This window comes from Mugil cephalus, chromosome 13, assembly GCF_022458985.1.
Source record: "Mugil cephalus isolate CIBA_MC_2020 chromosome 13, CIBA_Mcephalus_1.1, whole genome shotgun sequence".
NCBI classification, from domain to species: domain Eukaryota; kingdom Metazoa; phylum Chordata; class Actinopteri; order Mugiliformes; family Mugilidae; genus Mugil; species Mugil cephalus.
In genome coordinates, this window is record NC_061782.1 from 15,661,731 (window position 1) to 15,685,220 (window position 23,490).

The window sequence follows — 23,490 nt, forward strand, 5'->3', positions numbered from 1 at the left end:
CAGTAAAATCACCATACAGTCCTGGGTACAGAAAACCACCTCGACATCTGATGGGGAAGCAACGTGTCACTGATACTGTTACACTTAATAAATGTGACACACATTCGATCACATGCTCACACAGCAGCACCGGGTTCTGTTGTTGAGTGAGTATAGCTTTCTGCAGAGAACTTATTATCTGATTAGATTTCAAATATTGCACTTTCATTACAGGGCAGCTGGTTCTGCTGGTTCCTGAACGGAATTGGGGCTCTATGAGAACCAAACTGGTTTTCTCTTGGTCGTCACATAGTGAATGTCTGAATATATATACACACACATACACATTAGCTCTCAGAGACAGAGATATGCGATGTCTCTCAGAAACATCACATATCTTTGTCTCGACAGACCAAGCGTTTGGCAGCACTTTAAAATCGGGCCAAACCACAGGAGGGATGCCCTCATTACAGAGCCCGACACTCTTTTTACTTAGCGACACTTTCTTGGAGCACAATCCCCGAAACACACAGCGTGACATACAAATACAGGCACAGTTGGGTTAAACTGAGATCTGTATCCTGTACAAGCACGCACAGGTAACGAACAAACATTCACACGGCCTGTGGATTATAAAGCTGATAACAGAGCCCAAACACACTGTAGATTTTCCATAGTCTTGAATTTCTCTTCCTCCTTGTAAATTTTACATGAGTGTTCTTTTAAAAATGTCCAATAGTCTAATTATGTCTTATATAAAAAAAAGTTTACTTCTCCAGGGGTGATGTGACCAGATAGTTGGGACAAATTGGTCCTGGACTTCAGACCCAACAGGTCTAAAGAGAAATTACTAGAGTAAAACACAACCAGAGTGGGAAGTTAGACACCATTGCCTACTACTCAGTGCATAATAGAGTGTTTTGGCAGGAAGTCAGAATACAGGGCACTGGGAAATAAGATATGTAGGGAGCCTGCAGTGCACCACAGTAGGTAAACGTATTATTCGGAGGCCTGGCTAAATTGCAGTGAGACTCAGGGAGCTAGTTATCCTTTACTGGGGGCACAGATGAATGTCTTAATGCTCATGGGTTGTCGACCATTAGCTTCACAGCTTCCTGGATGCACACAGCACCCCGGGCTGTGCTAGAAACATCCAAGGATGTTGTCTGCGAAAATTCTTGAGGAATTGGGCTTATGCTGTCCCACTGACTGCTCACTAATCGTAACAGCAGTATGCTGTAAAAAGCATGCAACATGGAACCTAGAGCATGGAACTAAGTATAGAGTGTATACAATGTAAGCAATTCAGTCCAGCAAGGGACCTAAAAATAAGCAAAGCCTTTATGAAAATTTGCCTTATACGTAATGGTGGCCACTTACTACACATTACATGGTTGTTGGATTATGGTGTTTTAATTTAAAGGCAGGCTAACCTAAGTATTACACCTTTCTACACCTGTTTCTGTTTGACCATTAAAACTCCTCAAAACTGAATTCAATCCCACCTCAGAATAAAGTAGGACTGTTCGTGGCTATGGTGCACACATTCAAACGGGTTATCACGTGGTTGCTTTTGCTTTTCCATTCTTTCCTTCAACCTTGATACAGCTTTTGTAGTCTCGCACCTTTCAATTATTTGTAACAATGGATCAATAGTATGATGTTGAATATTGACAAAATTGGACAATTAGCTCTTCTGACGTGCCAAGCCCCAAAATAGAGGACGTACAACAAGACAGTATGCATAACGAGGCACACATGCAGTGGACGCACTTACTCATTCATTCGACTCATAATTCATTGTAACTGAATTTCAGCCTGGGGCATTATGTAAATGCTCCACATGTGCTTGTACTTGCAATCTAATTTTTGCTCATTAAGTTACATAAACATAGGAAGATTTTTTTTCTCTCTCTGCGCTGTTGTCATGACAAGTTACATCCAGACTCCAGGGTTTGGAAACGTCAAAACTTTTCTACGTCAAAGTGAACTGTGATTTCTGAGCGCCACGCGTTTAAAGGGGTTTAAAATGATTCAAAATTGTCTAAGCCCGTCCCATGGTGACTCAAAGAGCTATGAAACATCTGTCATTTACAGTACACTGCAGAAAATCCACATTACTGTCAAAAAGCACTGCAGGGGTACATACGAGTGGTACTTAAAGATTAGATTGAGTCTCCAACAGTGAAGTGTGCTAGGAACCTTAAACACTGTGATGACATGAAATATCTTTGTGTAAAGCTCATTGTACATAGCATTTGAAATATAATAAAAGCTAAAATAATCTTTACCTCTCCCTATATACATTCATCCTTCAATGGATGAACAAATACACTGAGTTCTGTCATATTCTTGGTTTCAGTGTCTGGGTGTCTCCATTGCTTCCCCATCTGCAGTTTTTCAGAAAAAGGCTCAGACCTCCTGGAGCAGATGCTAATGGCTTGTAGGCTCTCTAGTGCACCTACACTGTCTGTACGCTTATAGACCTATAAAATTAAACAATGGACATTTCCATTCTGGCTATGCTATGAACAGGTGTGAGCAACCATTTTGCAAAGAAAAAAAGCACGTGTACTTCCAGTTACAATCAGACAATCAGAAGACACGGAAGTCATATGAGATAGGATACTATCTACGCCAATTAATGAAAAATATCTATAGATCGTTTGTAATATTTTGACACTGTGCTGTACATTATTCAGAAAATTGGTTTAAATGTCATCGTCATGTACCAAAGGATATGCATCAGAAACTTGTAGAAATATATCTCTTCTCTAAGAGAAGGAATGACGCCTTTCAAACTCATCAGGTAAACCACCTACTATAAAAATTTTCTGAAATAACTGCTGTAATGTCTTGGTATCAGGGCATTTAAATTGTCCCCCCAAAACTTTACCCACTGCTGAATCTGTGGCTTTCTTACTTCCACAACTTCATTCATGTCATTAACTTTTTTCCCTTGACTTCCTCTTATTTGGATCCAAGAAAGTACATGGGATTACGAACCGTTTTGTTCTTACTCATTCTGGCACAACCACAAGATCACAAAGTCAGGTGAACTGTACCCCTCTAAGGCTTCCTTCATGTATCGTTTCGGAAAGCCCTAGGAGAGTAATGCTATCAGGGCTGCAGGGTAGAGGACCGTAATCTCCTTTCCCCCAAAGTCATTAATAACATCAGCCAAGTCTGATTACATCTAGATGAGGTCTTTAGAGCGTGAGAAAGCTGGACAGGTCATTTATGCCAGAGAGTCTAAAGAAAAAGGAAACTTGGGAAGGATTCTCTTGATAATTATCTCTCAAACAATAATAATTATCGCAGAGGCTTAACAGTGTAGCATGTGTTGCTATGGTTAAAGTGTGTAAAAACATTCTGAAATTCCTAAGTGAAAGAAAAACAAGCCTTCAAGTGGAGAACTGCACATCTGTAGTTGCTGGATGGTAACGTGCGCTCTCCATCTCAGTGAAACAGGCTGCCTTAAACAGAACAGCCATGCAGCTGCCAGTAGTCCTTTCATGTGGGAGTCCAAGGCCTCGGAGCAGCAGCTGCTTGAGAAATATTGAGCTGAACATCATCTCACCTCCCTGTGATAGACTGGTGACCTGTCCAGGGTGTACCCTGCCTCTCGCCCAATGACAGCTGGAATATGCTCCAGCCTCCCTCTAGAGTCCAGAGGACAAGCGGTTACGGAAAATGAATGAATGACTGAATGAATCATCCCACCTGCCATCCAGCCACAATGCTCAAGCTCCCCGTGCTGTAAAGAACACCGAGAATGGCCCATCTTTGTACAGAATGATTTGCAGTTATATTTTAGCGCCTGGCCAAAAAAAGTTGCCACCTGGATTTAACTAAGCAAATGGGTACAAGCCTCCCATTGGATAATTACTGCATGGATGATTATCTTTCAGCTGGCAACAAGTTATTTAGCTCCAGCTGACGCAATGAGTAGCTTTTATTTCTTAAATAGCCATGTCTAAAGACACAACCTGTGGTCGTGGAAGAAACTACTAAAATTGGGTTAAGAACCGTCCAACGCATCATTAAAAACTGGAAGTATAGTGGGGACCCATTGTCTTTGAGGAAGAAATGCAGTTGGAAAAATATCCTGATTGATTGTGATTGGCGATCACTTAAACATTTGGTGAAATGAAAAACAGCAGAACTCAGGGCTATGTTTGATAGTGAAAGTAAGAGTATTTCCACATGTACATTGTGAAGGGAACTCGAGGGATGGGACTGAACAACCGTGTAGCCTTAAGAAAACCACTAATCAGTGAGGCTAACCAAAAGAATGCTGTAGTTCGCTAGGGAACATAAAGATTGGACTCTGGAGCAATGGAAGAAGGTCATGTGAGGTCTGATGAGTCCAGATTTACCCTGTTCCAGAGTGATGGGGCATCAGGGTAAGAAGAGAGGCAGATGAAGTGATGCTCCCATCATCCCTAGTGTCCACTGTACAGGCCTGTGGGGGCAGTGCTATGATCTGGGGTTGCTGCAGTAGCAGGTTGCTATAGATTCAGCAACATTACGCCCAAAGAATGAGGTCATCTGACTACCTGAATATACTGAACGACCAGGTTATTCAATCATTGGATTTTTTCGTCCGTGATGGCACGTGTATATTCCAAGATTTAAAAAAAAAAAAAAAAAAAATGTCAGGATTCATCAGCCTCAAATTGTGAAGGAGTGGTTCGGGGATCATGAGACTTCATTTTCACACACGGATTGTCCACCACAGAGTCCAAACCTTAACCTCATTGAACATCTTTGGAATGTGCTGGAGAAGGCTTTGTGCAGTGGTCAGACTCTCCCATCATCAATACAAGATGTTGGTGAAAAATGAATGCAACGCTGGATGAAAATAAATCTTGTGACGTTGCAGAACCGTATCGAAACAATGCAACAGTGAGTGCGTGCTGTGATCAAAGCCAAAGGCAGTTCAGCGAAATAGAAAGGGTGTGTGACTTCCTGATTGAATAAGAATATTTGTAAAGGCCTGCTTTTAACTTTCTCTGTCTCGGAGTCCCAAGATTACGCCATTTACCACTCAGCTCCGTAACATTAACAAACCTCCTCTCTGACCTTTATTCATCAATTACTGCTGATCTTGTTTGGAAGTCCATCATAAACATGCACAAGACTGGGCTGTGGTCGGTTTAAATAAGTGCTCCATTATCCTGAAAGGAGAGTGGTCCATCCAAAGTTAGCACTGTTATTACAGACTCGATGTTATTCATTCCTGAAGCGAAGCATTCCCTATTTCCAGGTCAAGCACTCTCAAAAGTGGACCTCGTTATTTGAAGTCAAGTTAAATTACATTTCTTTTAAAACCATCAGTTAGTTTAAATAAAGCAGAGGAAAACAAAACTCAAAATCTCCGGAGTTTTTTGCAGCTCTATGATTGCTTGAGCTAAATGCTCACATTGGCACGCTAATATGCTTTAAAATGTTGATACTGTCATGCTGACGTATCGTAGGAATAATCTTTATCATGTGCTCAGTGTTAGTTTCATGTGTTTTCATGACATAATTAGCACTAAACACAAAGAACAGCTGCCACGAGCTTTGTGCTTGATTTGCGCCTCTGGCAGGGTAATTGTTCGACAGTTGAGTGCACATGAGGAACTACTTGTAGTTACAAGCAAAATGTGATGACAGCAAGAGGTGACTTATGCGCACATTATTTTCTTTCCTAGAAGTGTCTAGCACACAATTCTGGTAAAAAGCTATCCACTTTCTAGCTGTCAGTGCACCCTTAGACTTTGGTTTTTGGTGTTTCCTCTTTCCTGCACTCCCTCTCCATGTGTTGTAGGGGCATGTTGATCTGATTGGTTGAAGTTCTGTTGTGATGATGGTTCATCCAATCGCCTACAGTATTCTTAAAAGCACCTTCCCTTTTCCAAACTGCTTTTCAGATGTGTAACAAATATTCTGGCATGTCACGTTTAGGCACCGGGGATATTTGTACTTTAATTTTGTGCCGACATTTCCATTTGCCAGATAAGTCAAATCTCCTGACCTTATGTTGAAGAAATGTCAGAGGATCACCAAAGTCATTAGAATTGATCCTCAGTGGATTCTGAATACCTTTATTTCATTTTATGGTGATCTACGTAATAGATATCAAGATATATTCATATAAATGCCAAAGTCATTGTGGTGCTTCGAGATAAAAAGTCAGTAGATCATCATAGGCATCGTACTTGGGCAAACATGAAATGTCTGCAGACAATATAATTTTCAATGTAATTGGTGTTATTTTAGTCTAGACCAAGTGGTGGAGCAACTGTTGCCCTCACTTGGGAAACGGCTGAAAGACCATTGTTATTTTTACAGCCATGCTGCTAGAATATATTAAAAAATAAAAGATCAACAGGGTGGGAGATACAGTGTTATGAAAAAGTGTTTTAATATTGTTCACAGATTATGCAAGTAAACTGAAAATGCAGTTTTTAAATGAAGGCTTTTTATTATTAAGGGAAAACAAAATCCAAACCTACATGGCCCTGCGTGGAAAAGCGATTTCCCAGTTTATGGTGGAGTCACGAACATTGACCTTAACTGAGGCAACTGAGGCCTCTGCATTTCTTTGGGTGTTGTTGTGGATGAGTCGCCTCTGAGCTCTTGGGGTAATTTTGGTCGGCCGGCCACTCCTGGGAAGGTTCTCCACGGTTCCATGTTTTCACCATTTTTAGATAATGGTTCTCAGTGTGATTCACTGGAATCCCAACGCTATAGAAATGGCTTTATAGCCTTTTCCAGACTGATATGTCTCACTTTCTTTCTCATTGGTTCCTGAATTTGTTTCAGCTTGATGTCACGCTTTTGAGGATCTTTGTCAGGCAGGCCTATTTAAGTGATTTCTTGATTGAGAACAGGCGGTGATCAGGCCTGGCTCACGCTGGACAAATTGTCCTCGGGTGTGACAAACCACGGTTAAGTTATGTTTTAACAAGGGAACAAATACTTTTTTACGCACCTTCATTAAAAAACTGCATTTTGTGTTGACTTATGTTATATTTAAATTGGTTTGATCTGAAACAGACTTTGGTGTGGAAAAACATGCAATGAATAAGAAATCAGGAAGGGTGCAAAGGAGTTTCACACCACAGTATATGTAAACAGGAAGCTAAAATCCACATTTTCAATGAATAGTACAGTACAACAGTGGAATGGATTAATGGGATTAGAGTGGTCTCATGAGCTCTCATCAATATATTTAAGTTGTGCTGAAAAATATCACTGATGGAGGGTGTGCATGGGAAAGGATCCACAAAAGGCAATGAATGGGAGAACTGAACGAACCGTATAGATGTTACTCGGTGCCGAGTATTTTACTTGTGGGGATAAATTAGTGGAAATGATGATGTTGGTTTATGTTCTTCTATAAGGTCCCTTGAAGCAGATTCATAAAAGTACCACTGCAGCTTCAATCGCAGTGATGGATTATTTATAATAGGGTGGCGAATTTCAACACTAAAGTCTTTATTAAATGTAGAAATCCAGTTTCTCTAATGACATTTCAGTTGAAGCTGCGCTAAAGTTGGGGGCGGTTAAGAGGATTATTGAAAAAAAAAAAGCATACATTGAAGAATGAAAATAAAAGAGCGCCTTACCGCTATTCTTTTTAAAAGCTATTAACTGTCCCAGTGAAATTTTGGCTCTTTAACTCTTTTGTTCAGAACACCATTAATTAAATGGTGGCATGATGGAAGCACTGCTACCTGAAGCTCAGGACTACTGTTCCTATGTAGGCGAGACGAGGAAAACGCTCTCTCCACAGCATCTGAATACGAATAAAAATACCTTTTCTGCTTTAATGGCTTTCTCGTTGGATGGTGAGGTGAATTTTAATTGTTTGTCATCCTCGTCACCATAGACAATCAACCAGAAACTTATTTGCAACAGAGGAAATCAGTTCGAATAACCTGATGAATTTCACTCCACAGCCAGAAAATCAAATGGAGGAAATGAAGCGTGTTTGCCATTCATCAGCTGGTCGGTTATTTTTAGGCCCTGGTCCAGGCCAGGTGGCACTTTTTCTCCACATAGTAAGAGACTGTACGCTGAAATATGTAGAAATATTTATTTGCCAAGAAGCAAAATATTCTGCGAGCACTGTGAAACCATGGTTCCCACACTGTCAGCCCTATTTCTGTTTCTATGAATGCTTTCACCACTTACTTTAGTAGCGCTACATTAAAATTACCACAAATGAAAGGGTGTCATTTTTTTTATCCATAACTGACAACAACAAGGAACTACTTGGTTGCGCCGTCGCTGAAATTCATAAGGCCTTCTGTCAGTCAAGGCAGATGTTTTGCCTCCCGCTGAGGCAAAACATCAAATCTCTGCACCCAAAAAAATAATGAGCCAAGCTGGAGTGATGATTCCCCCTACTGCTTTGCCACTATGTGATGAATACATGTTTGAGTCTGTGTGTGTGTGTGTGTGTGTGAGTGATTGCCTGAATGCAGGAAAGTGTGAGCGCAGTCATCATTCTGTATGTGTCACTACCGTTTTATTCGTTTCTTTTTTTTTCTTTTTTCTCTTTTAGATGAAATTGCAATTATTCCGACAAGGAGCCTGTTAACTCTGCAGGGGAACTACATTCGTATAATTTTCAGAGAAATCTATGATAAATCTCCTCATTATAAGAGGAAGAGAAAGAATCACACAGACATTAGCCAAACCAAATGAGTGTCCCTGAGATTCTAAATAGCTCTTTCTGTTCGAGCCCCGTGGAGGATAAACATTTGTAATGGTTCAACTTTACTTATATCCTACTTCCAAATGACAATGTATATTCCTGAATATTCGTCTAGATCATTTCCACATTCGCTCTCTCACCTACGACCTACTCGTCATTTCTGATGCAGTATTACCGTTCAACCAACAGCGACTAATTGTGTCGCTAATAGCAACCGCTACCGAGACAGCTGCAGCTCCAGCTAGAAATATGAATATAACACAACAAGAAACTCTCCTATTTTAGTCTTTGTGTCGTAACTCCTTAATCAGGCTTAATCAAGCAGGAAACCATTGGGATTTTACATTTGTGTTACTGTCGAAAAGTATTCCATAAAAACTGTCAAAAATAAAGATCGTTATCAAGTACTCCGACCTCACACTTCCAGACATGTAATTAGTTTGGTGTTAGCTACCGGCTGCTGCTGTTTCTTGTAGACGAACTTCAGCTACACACAGGGGTAACAACACATCAGACACGGTTTCTGAAAGCGTCAGTGTTGTCTCTAAAAGGTCGTGAGCATTTTGTTTGTTGGACTTTTCTGTGAAAAACATCCCTCTAATGATGAGACCATAACAACCGTATGTGGTGGAAAAACTACCATTTTGCGCAAAGCAGTTAACTGTCGATGCTGTGGCGCGTGCAATTTCTGACGAAACCGCATTCGAGCCGGCGAGTGTTGGGTTATGGTTACGCTCCCGAAGACTCGGTGCACGTGTTTACTAGGATCATTTCTCTCTTTTATTTTCTGAGGAGGACTCTGTGTTGATTACTTGAGTGACGATCTCACTTAGGAATGTTAATAAGCCTTGAACACAAAAACCATTCCTCGGAGAAATAATTGACGAGTGCTACAGCTGGAAAAAACATGTTGATTATGCCAGTTAAAATAAATAGCCAGTTCTAATGGCATAATTAGGAAATCAAGGTAATTTGTGGAGAAAAACATTTTTTCATACACTTTTAAATATATCCATGCTTTTTTATGATCAAGTATATTCTGGCGGGTACATTTCCCAAAACTCTTTTCCATCTCTTTGATCGCCGTTTTCAAGTTTTTTTCCTAATTCATGATATAAACATTTTTTTTATTTATAATGCAGATATGGACTTTTTTTGTCTAGGTTTCAATAGAAGGGAGGAAATATTTGCAGCCTCACTTCACAACCTCAATTTACTATTTTTGTGTTCTGTATTCGTGTAGTTGGGCACAGGTTTTCTTTAGTTGGTTGTTCTAATCGTTTTGTTGTTGGTGGGAAAGATTTAGCAGGGCATTATAGTGCATACATATATTAAGAATGCATTCAGAACTTAGACATAAATAAAATAAAATGGTTGACGGTGATGGTTCTGTCTCTAACCGTTACCGAAGGCGCATATTATGAGAAGGAGAATGAAAGGATTCACTGTTATCCATTTCTCATGGGGCATGAAATTAGGGTTGGTTTTGAGAGGGTGGAAGTCAGCAAATTCTATTTTGTGTTAACATTAGGGCCTCTGTCGTAAGCAGCATTTGGCAAGATAAGACTTTACTTAAACGCTGCATCCAAAGCCCAGTTTGGCGATAAATGCTGTGGGCAAGATCCCAAGTGTAACCTGGTTAGTTTATTTTATTCATAGATTGCATTGTTCTTTTCCATCGCTTGCTTTTTTTAACCATTTAACTAAACAACAATCAGTCTGTGTCATGGATGAAAGATCTGTTCCACCTTCGCTCTGCGGTTGGCTCAGCATTAGAGAGCGTAGCAGTTTGCCTAATGGCTGCATGCTGTTCCTCCAAGTCTGCTGGGACTTCATGTAACCAATCTTTTTTTTTTTGACTACGACTGCTACTTTTCTGCATTCAACGCCGAAAAGCACCAGATTTGATTTTGAAGGCTGCTCCTTTTCAGTCCGCTTGAAAGGCCGGCCGGCCGCAGAGCTCCTTCGCCGCGGCTCGGGCAAGTTCACGGAGATCAATCCGTGAAATAGACGAGGGTGTGAGTCATGCGCTCCGGTTTATTACGAGGGGGATTAGCTTTTATTTTCATCGCGAGCAACAAACGCCGGAGATGGATGGTTTGTATCAGAAACCTGTATATACACAAAAGACAAACAACTGTTTTACACCTACAAAGGCCGTGCTCAACCGCTGCCTCTCGCTGACAAAGAACTCGCTGACTTAATGCTGCTGAACTTTAAAAGCCTCGGTGATAGGCGGCAGACAATGCAGCTGTTACTTCCACAGTGCGCTGCTTACTGACGGTTGCACTTGTCGGCTAGATGGTTATACCTCCTCAGCGTCTGTCGTTGTCTTGAATGAAAGATTCGGTAGTGTACTGAGACATATTTTCTCACAGATGTTGAGCTACAGATGACAATAACAAATAAGGCAAGTGGTTCCTTTGTATTATATAAAAAAAAAAGGGAAGCGATGCAAATGTCCTCTGGATAATGCAAAAGCAGACCTGAGTTGAGTCCAGATGCATGTTCATATTATTAGCCTATTATCCATATTATCGCACAGGACTATAGGCGTAAAATGCGCCCGAGAAAGGCGTCTGTTTAAAGCTACAAGGATGTTTTGTTAATGACTGACTGCTGCTGCCTGACGTTGCCTCTCTGGGTGTTTTAACCTTTCAAGCCATCCGAAGCCTCGCAAGAGCATCTAGCTGCGGGCTGACACCTGCGCTCCTACAGAGAACGAGGACAGCAGCAGCAGCAGGGGCCCTCGGTCCGTGCATACACAAACACACAATTAGGGATGACAATTAACGCGTGTTGTTGCGCAGCAGCGCCTTAAAATTCAGATTCCGCAACCAACCGGTCGACTAAAAATAGCTGAAAAAAAGAAAAAGTCACGTTGTCAAGTTGTGGACGCCCACAACAGCTGGGCGAGGGCTACCCTGCTACCCTCGCCGTTTTTACCATCACGGTTCCTGCTGCACTCTGGCAACAGTGTTACCATGGCAGCCTCGGAAACAAGAGATTTTTCCCCACTCGGTCCCACTGGAATTCTATCTATCAAAGACATTCTTTCTTTCCGTCTTCTTCTTTCCGTCCCTGCTTCTGCTTCTCACTCGTTCATCCATCGAAACCCTTCATTCCGTCCCCTTAACCTCCGCACACGTGAGCCCGGAGAAGACGAACGCGCCGGGCGTTGACTTTTGAAGCGATATTTCTGGCCGTCATTATGAAAATGTCAGTCATTACAAAAGAGGTGCCAGTTTGTTTGTTTTTAATAATCATTAGTAATTCCCATCGCTTTCTGGGGTCCAATTTCAGTTAATTGTGTTGTCTCTCGGCCTGTCTCATTGTTTGTTTGCCTCTCTACTTCAGCCCATTTGCAATTTCTCAGTTTCTATGATTATCTTTTGACGCATTTGTCTGTCTTCCTCATCAGTCTTTCATTTCTTTGCACCTCATTGCATCTCTTGATTATTGTCAGCACCCTAAGACACAGTAGAACAATGGATGCATTTGTGTTCGCCGCCAAGGGCGCACTCACTTGCTTTCCTGATTCTAAGGGTCCTAATCACCAACTCTTCACAGCTTGGCTCTGTCTAATGATGCTACTTAGGTCCACACAAAAAAAGTGGTTCACAAAAAGGAAATAAATCTTGATGTTTCTCTTAATAGCTCGGGTGGTTTTTAAATCTCAACACTGGGCCTGTAAATGAATTCTTGCATTAGACAGGCCTGCTTACATCTGGCCTGCTAATTCGGTTTAGTCTGTAATTCTGAAGGAATACCATTTTGTTTTCCATCCTTATCTCCACACTTTACTATAAATGAAGAGTGAAAAGAAGAAGGAGGCAAAATAACTACCAACGCAGGTCAGCCGAACTGAAACGAGACGTATTTATTCGGGGCAGGCTTACTGTAAACGACCACGTCGTCTTATTTAATTTAAAACAACTGCTGTGTTTACATGGGTGCTTGAGCCTGGCGATAGAATATGATATCGTTAGATGGTCTGTTCCGATCAGCAGGGATATGACAGCATCCAGCGACCATGTAAATGTTTTGTACAATCAGTTATCTGTGGGTGGTCTACAGTCGCTGCACGTTCAACATCAAGCGAGGTTAAAGCTCCGTTCAGGGAATTCAGTCTTGTCAATAAAGTTGGGAAAACTTCTGTTGTATTTTCACTTTGCGCATGACAAAAATATATACGTGTATATATTCCGATTATAAATGATGATATTCTGAATGTTGCATGTGTCATCACATTATATATCATCCTTTTAAACAGTAGGATAGAGCTGTTGAAATCATGTCCATGTTAGCGTATGTACTGACAACATGAGGTACGAACACATATGTTGTCTCCTGTCTGTACTGATTTATCTTTATCCAGCACCGCAGAATAATACCCCAGCAGGTTATTCATAGATGCAGGTTACTAAAATGGAGCTGTCCCCAGACCTCTCCTACCAAAACATCTGAACAGCACTCACATCCGGCTTATAAACATTCTCAAGAAAGTCGAACAAGTGAGGAGCAGTCGACCCTTAAGTGTTTCTGTAAACCAATGCTCGTGCTTGTGTTACATCACCAGATAGCGAGGCAAAGCTTACATTTGCCACGATGCTCGGTGTAGCTAACATAGCTGTTAATGGCTGCCACCCATCCGTGGGTTCGCTTGCACATTTCTTCATATTTGTATTCAAACATTGAACAGTGTCCGTGAATTTATAGGAGAACTGTAATATGTGAAGTGCAAATTGAAAGTGCTCACTCCGGTTTTCAGAAAGTCACACGAGTAATGAGTTCTATTAGGAGGCTGCTTTTAAATTCCACGTTCGCTTGAGCGTAATCACAATGAAAACACAGCCGCATGAGATGCTGTTGTCTTTGCAAATAGACGAGCTCGGGCAAATAGACGGTGCTTGGTGTTCTGCTCCGGCTGTGGGCCGACACCGTGGAATGTCACTGATGGGTCGAAGAAAGGCCTGGTGTGAACTCAGCGGTTATTAGAGCCATTCGTGAAAAATGTTAATATTCAGGGGACCGTTACAATGATAATAATCTATATTTTGTGTGGCGCAAAGATGAAGCTGACAAAGTGTTGATACTACGCGGACAATTGGGGAAATAAAACAGGAGAGATCAGAATCTTACACAGCGGGTCCAAGAGTACGAGAGAAAGCAAAGCAAAGCAAAGCAAAGGACACGCTGACAGTCTAACAAGCAACAAGCTTTATTATTTAAACAAAAAAAAAAAAAAAAAAGTCGTCGTCATACTCTGCCTTCCGCACCGCTCGGTGTTTAACTTGGTGCCTGGTTCAGACCTGTAACTTATCTCTCTCTGCCAAAACAAGATTCGCTCGCTGCAGACGGGGCGATTCCTGACACTGTGCAGACGCGGCCGACTACACGCACACACACACTCTCGCACGTTTACACACACACTCGCATGCACATTTTCCTCTCTCGGACTGATTAGAGGGACAACCGTTTGCTCGCTCCCAGCGGAAGGAAGGGTTGTCGCGCGGCTAAGCTATCGGTCTGTTGCGCTCTCAGACGTCTCTAGAACAATGCCGTTGCTTGGCGTTGCCTCTGTGACGCCAAGTGACGTGCCGTTTTTTAGAACTTTGCGCGTGAAAAGTGATACTCGGGCATAATCATTAGCTGTCTCCTGCGTTTCATCTGCGCAGCGTAGAGGTGACAGAGGCGAAAGACCGCTATGCATGTCCGAGCTGTCTATAAATCAAGGGCGAGGGGCTTAAGCTCCTGGCAGGTATTTAGAGCTTGACATTCGCGAGTCAGCCGTGCATGGTACAACGTCTCAGAAGCCAACGCGACCGCTGGTGAAAATTGAGCTCTTAATCTTACATGACGGATTCAGTCATGGCTTTGTCAGCTGCTGTTTGAGGGACGCGAAAGTCTTCCATCATATTAATTGGGATCCTTTTTCATTGTTATCTCGTGTCCACGCCAGTCGTGTGCGAGAGAGAGTATAAATGTCAAATAATCTAAATCATTAGGGGGGAAAGGAAATGTCGGTTTGATATGATTATCTGATGTAATGTACACACAGGTTGTTGTTGTCATGGATGTGCAGCTCCATATGGTGCACATCCATCCTAATGTAATCCTTACTCCTTACCAATATATTCCCGCGACCCTGTCAGAGGAGCCCAAGCGACCAACGCTGTGTGTTATTTTCAATACAATTTTATGGATTTTTTTCTTTCTTCTTATACGTCATGGTAATACTGGAACAGGCTAGGTCTCCTTTTTCCCTCTTTCTAGTAGTTTCGTTCAAGTTAGACGTAGTGATAAAAAAGTGTATCGCAAAAGTGCAAAAGGAACACAAGAGGCCAGTTCATTTAAAGTCAAAGCGAAGTCTCCCATGACGAGAATTTAAGAGAATTATGCGACATCACGGGGCGAGACTTTATGAGAGATACAGCTCATTCGCAAAACACCTTTCAGTGGAAACACGTACATTTCAGAAATATTGTTTTTATTTTGTGAAATGGAAACGCGGCTACTGAAGCATAACTTTATGGCCACCTTCCTAATATTGTGTTGGTCTCACTTTTGTCCGTTGTGACTCATCGGATAATGGACACGGGCCTTCTGAGGGTGTCCTGTGGTGTCTGGTAACAGAATGTTGTTAGTGGGGGTCTTTGAGTCATATGATTTGAGGTGAGGGGTCTCTGTGGATCAGGCTTGTTCCACAGATCTGTTTGGGATCTAGTGAATTTGGAGATCAGGTCAACACCTTGTGCTCATTTCCATAGGGTGGGAGTGTCTGGTCTGGTCTGGTCTAGGTGGGTGGTACACGTCTAAGTAACATCCACACGAATGCCAGGTCCAAAGGATTCCCAGCAGAACACTGATTTTTCAATTCAATTCAATTCAGTTTTATTTATATAGCGCCAATAACAATACAAATCGTCTCAAGACGCTTCACAAAAACCAGCCTGCAACCTCCAGAGCAAGCCTGAGGGCGACGGTGGCAAGGACAAACTCCCTTTTAACAGGAAGAAACCTTGAGCAGAACCCAGCTCATATGGAGGGAAACATCTGCCGAAGGCCAGCCGGTTAGAAACAGAGAAGATAAAGAGAAAAGAGAAAATGTCAATGCTATTTACTTCTCCTTTTAGTGGTTTTAATGTTGTGGGTGATCAGTGTTTACTCCTTTGTGTGTTGTTATGTTGCCAGAACTGAGATGGCCTACCATAGCTGGCAGATTACTGGTTATTCTGGATAGAACCACTCAAAATCACTCCAGTTTGAAATACTATTTCCATGTTTATTTCCCCTTTATGCTTAAAATTCTGAATATGTTTCTTTGTAAATAGTAAGTGGAAAATAAATGAGCTTCTCAATGCTCCTTCCAAGTGCCCTCAGACAATTGCAAGTGATCACTGCAGTACATTCAAGAAAATAGGATCATCTTTATTCATATCAGTGAAATGCCAACGAAGCTCTTGGCTCTGACCTTCATTAGATCAACAAAAGATATATGAAAGTTCTTCATAATTCCACTTTCCGTACTGTCCGTTTTTTGATCCCCAGTTTAATTCACGTCCACTTCAGTGGTTAGTTTTCTTAACTATCCCTCTGTGATCTGCAGACTTCCCTTCAAACAGCTCAAACATAATTTTCACGTGCATGGAAGCGAGAAATGCAGAGCGTGCAACTGTAAAATAATGGCCACCCCATGTTTGACACTGATCATTATGACTCAAAATGCTTGTCAAACGTGAACAACTACAACGTGAGCAACACAAAACTGTGTGTGTGTGTGTGTGAGAGAGAGAGAGAGTGAGGGGCGCAGGATGACTGATGTGTGTGTTCGTGCAAGTGTGTCAGCTGCTGTCTAAAACCCACCAGTGTGCTTCATGGATCCTTTCAAACTCTGCCCCACACGCACCTCATCAGGATCTCCCTCCACATGTTCTGTGCAGCTCGGTTCATCTCAAGGTGCCTGTAGTATTATAATCCAGTCTTATGCATTAAACATTCACGTGCGTTAGATGTGATCCTAGCGCGGCCGAGTTTCTGCTGTGAAGTCTGAGACAGCTTCTCCTACCGCGATCATTAAGATGGAGCGCACAGATAATCAGTCTCAGTGATTATGTTAGTAGTGACTGGCAGTGACCTCACTCTCTTAGAGATGACTGGTCCACAACAATGGCAGGGTTCCCGACGGTCGTTTAGAACCAATGTGACCCAACAGTGTATCTTTAGTGTGAGCGCCATGTTCAGCTTTTTATTAGGTCCATAAATGTATTTGCTAATAACAGAAAGTCAGACATTTCGGTGAGGAAATCCACTTTCGACTTGACAAACGTATTAACTAAACGAAACTTTATTTGTTTAGCGTCTAAGCCATTAACTGCTCGGTTAATTTTAAGCTAAATGCAAGCTTAAATGCTAAACGGCATTGAGTGGGTGAGTATTTGCCGTTTTGTTAATCGAGGGTTGCAGTGACGCTTTAATTTGCGTCACAGTGTTTACATTCATCCTCAATTATGGGAGCTCCCACTGCCAGGCATGCTGAAAATGAGATTTTATCCGAAAAGCCTGGACCTGAACTTTAAACAGAGGCTCAATAAAACGAGCACGTTGCAAATATAAAATGGTCTTCCATAGCAGCAGAATCAGTGCGCAGAAGTACAGGGGAACACTGTCCCTCCAGCAGATGCTAATGGAAAGTTTAGCAACGCACTTGAAAGTGTAGTAGTGGGGTTATAGTGGTAGTTTATCTGCACACAGCCCTATGAAACTTAACGATATAGATTTCAATGAACACCCTGAGTTGGTATTGGCTTCACCAACCAGAGGACTCCTACTCTTTGTCAAGTCCAAAGTACCTATGTTAACATTAATAGGATAGACAATGAATGGGACGACTAAACCATGCATAAAAATGGGTTTTTTTACATTGTACATTACATTTGTGTACCAACATTAACGACAACGTAACAATAACCTAGATGCAACAGACGAGACAGTTCATGTCATGCCAACATTGACAGGCAAGGGAAACAGTTTTTATGTGAAGGCATTTTTACTACGGTTCACATTTCTTTTCTGTTTCAGTGCTGATGAACATTACAGGTTTTCAGTGTTTTCAGTGGGAATGGACCCCACGTGGCTTTTGTCTAACCCATAACTAACAAAGAAAGTCGGCTCGACAAAGGGTATGAGCCCCCGTGGTTTCGTGGTCTGAGACCAATAAAAAGGCAGCCAGCGAGTCAATTAATAGATTAAATGAACAAAAATGTCCATTGTTTCATTGGCTAATCTAAAAAAAAAAAAAGAAATAATTGTTTGTTGTAGCCCCACTGTATATTGGATATCTTTGCGTGTGAAACTGTAGGCCAGAAAAAGACAGACAGGCTGACAGCTGAATCAATCCTCAATATAATTGTTAGTTGTAGTCCTATTATTGATCTAACCTTTCACCGTGATTGCGAAGTTTGCTATTTGTATGCTTAGTTTCCGTAGATTGCGCGGGCATTTAATTAAATAGACGTAGTCAACGACAATGTTGTTTGTAAAGATATTTCCCCCATCGCCGTGTGGCGCAGTGAAATGTCAATCGCCGCACCTGCACAGTGCTGAATTGTATCCTGTTAGGCTGTCCGAACCATCGCGAAACACTGACATTTTGATGCCATAAAAGAATCTTTTGGAGCCTTGGCCGCTCCGCCTTTCTCTTGTCTCGAGACAAAAAAAAAAAAAAAAAACACCAATTTTGATTCCATTCCTGTGAGGTGGCTCCCTCATTTTGCCTTCACCGCTGTCCTGTATTTGTCACCTCTCTATTTCATCTCTCACTCTTACCTTTTTCTTCCTTTCTCCTCTTTGGCTGGCACCTTCCTGATTGTTATCATGTGAAAATTATGTGATGTGGACTTGATAGCCAGGAGACTTTTTTTCCAGTCACAGGCAAGACCCTGCCGAGGCTTACCGAGACAACCTCCAATCCATAATATATTGATTGGTGGAGATTGTCGGGGTGAGTAGGCGGCCTGGGAGTAAGTACTACTACTAAAAATTCTTACTTTGCTGGATCCATTTATTTTCGTAGAGTGCAAGCAAATGCTCGGGCATGGAAGGATGAACTAATAGAAATATTCTCGTCAGTCCCACCAGGAATATTGCCAATCATACTAATGCAAGAATATACACATTTTCAACCATTCCTTGTATTATTTTAAGGTTGTTTCCAATTTTGTCTAATCCCTGCAAGACATCCTTATAATTTTTCCCCTCATGAAATGGGCATATAGTTGAAATCAGGAATGAAACCTGTATGATTGCTCATTTATTATTGTGTTATATATTGTTTATTGTAGGTAACTGGGCTTTTAATATGACTAAAGTGGTGACTTAGCACATTTCCTTCATCTCACAATAAGTCATAGGCCGTGCTCATTCCATTGCTGCCATTTATTTTCCACATTGTGTTTTTCCTTCTTTCCAACGGGGACGTCCGTTATTTTTAGTGTTCTCTGACAGACGACCTGTAAAGGTTTCAAACTCGGTGTGTGTGTTTGCCGTCGTGTAGGTTTTTATTGTTGCCACAGTCGCATTAGTGTGAGAAATGCAGCGTTCACGCGGATTGATGCGGAAAGCCGGCAGGTATATTGTTGACTGGGATGGGCCCCCAGAATCAAGGCTTTTTCAAATCTGAGACTTTCATAATGTGCTGGAATGAATAGAAACCAAATGATGCCCGCTGGAGGCTCGGGAAATGTTTTGGCACCAACTTAAGGTCAAAGCAATTTAGAGAATATGACTTGAGTGAGTAATGTAACAACAGTAGGCAGGAATAAAAGCGGTTAGATATTTCAATCTCCTGATCTTTTATATATATATATATATATAAAATATTAAACACTGATGTTAATTTTACTGCAATGCAACCTAAAACAGCCAATGGCACCACAATGAAACACAAAAAGACTGGTACTTTCATCATCATGCCAGCCACCTAAGCACTTGTGGTAGAGCCTGGGGTTGTCCATGAGTAGTGCGACTCCGTCGAAAGCGCCATCATAGCTGCGCACATTCTCTGTAACTGAGTCACCGCGCAAAGCGTCTCTTAATTGTTTCCGAGTTTCCTTAATAGGTGACAGACTGTAGTAATCTCTCCATTATCACAGTCTGCAGTGATATCATTATATTGTGAGCTGCGTCTGCAGTCGGAGGGATATCGTACACAGCTTGCGGACGAACTCCCCTGAGCCTGCATTAAGGGGTTCATCATCTAAATTCCTGCGAGCAGTAATTACTCATGCACATGATGTAGGAGGCTGTGCAATGTAAATGAAAATTACTCTGAGGATATGTCCTCCTACAGGGTTCCACGCACAGATCAAATTAAACTGGCTGATTGGAAGCTGAACCCCGCATGCACATAAGAAGTTGGCTGATTTCCAAAGGAAGGCATCCCCGCCCCTTAAGAGGCGCCGTGGCAGCTGAATTCCTCTGTACGTTTATGGGTAGCGACACGTATTAAAACAAAGACAACGATCTTCTGGGACAGTGTCAGTGACCCTGTTAGTCTGTAAACACACTTCTGCCCATGTAGACAATTACATCATTTGTGAGTTTTTATTAAGCAGCCCCGACGTTTGCAGATTGCGACTGGAAGCGTGAGCCGCTGGGCTGGTGGCGGGCAAAAATAATAATACAGAAAAAAAAAAGGCAGACGCTTCGTCGCCAGTGGGCAGGGGGATATTTTATCCCAGAAGACTGGGCTCATCCCCCTGTGGGCACTTGTTGCCATAGCAACAGGTGCTAGGAGTTCAGTGAGGTTGACTGGTTAGTGATGGGGGATCATGGGACATGAAGGAGGTCAGCCCAGGGTGTGCAGCCTTGCAGTGACCATCACCAATCCCCGCTTCCCTCTCACTTCACCTCAGCCTCGGCTCCAGCAAAAGGACCCCCCTCCCTTCATGCATGCATTCACACCTGGGTCACACATTGATTTTTGCCTCAAGCAGTAAAACAACAAGCGGCTCACAATGTATGGACTTATCGAGCAAGTCAGCGGCGATCATATTGATTTATGTTCTTCATCGCCAACTAAAGAATTTACTCAGATACCGACTGGAATGAATTTATTTCAGTTTCAGCCGCCTTCATGCTCGCATAAACTCTTTCACCCACCAGACCACGCATCCCGTCATCTCACCTTTTGTCTATTTATTATTTCACCCAAACACACATTTTGAGCCATTTCCCATTTCCCGCCTCACCTAAACACACATTTTTCATCTTGACACACTATCTAGCAACACACTAGTTCTCAAAGGCATACTTCAACCATCTGTCCTGCGCTTCCCTGGTCTCCTCTCCCTCTCTATTGGGGCAACTATTCAGATTGCCAGTCTGATAGACCACCTACTCACCCACTGTGCATCCTTCATAGCCGGAGCTTTGACACGTGAAAGAGCGGAGGCAGTAAACTCTGACATTCAGCTCACCGGGGGTCTTGAAAAACACTTAAACTAGAGTGTTGTGAAATTGCGCACTGGTGATGGGTCGTATTTCACTATGAATGAGGAACAATGCTATCACAGCGTTCCACGCAACCATTCATGCAGTGTTATCCCTCTCTCTGTTTCGACGTAGAGGCGATAACTTACGAGGCGAAAAAGCTCTAATCCTCCGCAAAAGGCAGCCAATTTCAATGGATGTGTGCGTGAGCGGGGGACATTATCTGTCACCCGGACAAAATGTGGACGTTCAGAACAGACTCATGTCAACGCTTTGAATGTTTTTCCAGGTGTCTGTGCAGACTCACTCTTGACAGTTGCCGTCCTGGTGCAGTTGTAGAGAATAGCCAGCTCTCCGAACACCTTCCCCGGCCCCATGGTGCACAGCTTCAGGCTCTCCTTCGTCACCTCCACCTTCCCGTCTGAAACGAGCACAGAAACACAGGAAAGCCATTAGTCGTAATGCTATTCAAATTTCACTGTTATTTTTCAGCCTCATTAGCCAAATGTGCGAGTCCGCGCCTTTGTGCATTATGTGCGGCAAACAAAAGTTACAGTAGTGAAATGGAGTGGATGATAGGCATCTGAGGGCTTTTGGTTCATTTTGGGAGTCACCCAGCCAGAGAGCTCTGAACTCAGTGGGGTAGAAAAAGCTATAAAACTATAAAAGTCATATCGAGGGATGAGCACCAAGAAAAAAATTACAGAACTCGACGATTGTATCAGTAAATGTACGTGAGAGTATGTGCACATTAACAGACTCATTCACATAGAATGCTGTAGTTTTTTTTATCACAGCAAGATTAAGTCACACAGTCATCAAGCAAATCTGCCTCCGAAGTCAGTATATATTATTTTTGGGTCACAAAAAGATTGCCTACAATTTCTGGCATTTTGGCTGCTTTTAATCTCTTTAATCTGTCAAAGCCCTTTTTTTTCCCCTCTCTCTCAAGACCACATGCTAGAACGAATCAACTAAGTTGGAATGAAAAGGGAAATGAAACGTACGCGTATAATCCTTGTGCTGCGCACTTTATCCGAATTAACACCTGTGCCAAAGTCAAACAGTCATGAAAAACACGATGTGCACGAATAGTTTTCGCCCTGCTGCAGCTGTCGTGGACCAATCCAAATTTCTACTATGATCCGATCATGATTCAATTCTAGGCTGATTTTTAAAAAAAAAACACCTGCGGGGATTGCCCACATGCGTCTGGGTCGGAAGAGACGAGATGACTTGGGCACGATAAAATCTGTGGATTATCTTATGTTTGGGGATGTGCCATTGCTTTGGAAAATGTGAAGTCACGGTAAGAAGTATTTGTTCGGAGGTTACGTCTGCTCTGGCTGAGTAATCAATGTCAGGACTGAGTTTTATGTGAATACTTTCAGGCCCCGGTGTTAAGATGGTCGTTCTTGCTGGCAGTCGTTTGGCTGCCAGGCCAAGCTGTCGCCCAATGACTTTATTGTAATGGTGACATTAAGGCTACGTGTGGTCGTGCTGAACAGAGCATCGGGCAACAGGTGTTTGTTGATGATATCGTACCGAGCAGTTGTGTTTCTGTGAGATTCAGTTGAAAGCAGACTTTCTAAACGTGTGTGTTGGCTGCCAGTTCATTCCTGCCTGGCCGCTAGCATGTTTTAGCATCCTGTCCCTGTGTAGGACTGAACTGACGCCTCTGTGCCACTCGGTAGGAGGACAGGTCATAGGCGGTGAAACAGAAAATGGACGGAGCCACTTCAGGATTTAGTCTGTTGTGAACAACAAGCTTGTCTGACTCAAATTACTTCTCTGCAGTGTAGTCCTCCATGAAATGCTCACTGCGGCGAGCGCTAGCCAGAGCATCAGGACTGTAAAAATCAGGACCATTTCTGGGGCAGTTTATGAACAGATTATTTCGCCCTCGACTTTAATTCTCGTAAAATTAAGGAGCAACGCGATAATGACCTCCCTTTGTCTCCCGAAGTCTACCGCTGTGACAATCGCAGAGTTAATCCACCCAATAACATCACAGGGTATAATACGGCAAGATGGCAACGCCCATGCTAAAAAAAACATGTAACGGACGCAGTAGTTTCTCCTTATGCGCGAACATTTGTCGTGAGTTTACGCATACATTTTTGATAAGAGCGGAACCCCATCCATCAAATGCTGTTAACTTGACTGAGTGCTTCATTTCCCCTTTAAGCTGCTGTAGTGGTGCACAGAATGGCCTCTACTAAACCCAGGCAGATAAGGACGTTAGGAATAATTATTGGTCACATAGGAGCCACACTGCACAAACTTTTTCCTCATTATAGCATTCA

At 42.4% G+C, this 23,490-nt stretch overlaps 1 protein-coding gene across 2 annotated transcripts in view; it reads right to left on the bottom strand.

Moving 5' to 3' along the window:
- LOC125019106 (cGMP-dependent protein kinase 1) overlaps positions 1-23,490 on the bottom strand; it is an 84,858-nt gene that overhangs the window by 34,259 nt on the left and 27,109 nt on the right. For both annotated transcript variants that reach the window (XM_047603619.1, XM_047603618.1), the window contains exon 3: positions 21,492-21,605. In XM_047603619.1, the coding sequence (XP_047459575.1) occupies positions 21,492-21,605 (114 nt within the window). The remainder of the gene's footprint in view (positions 1-21,491; positions 21,606-23,490) is intronic.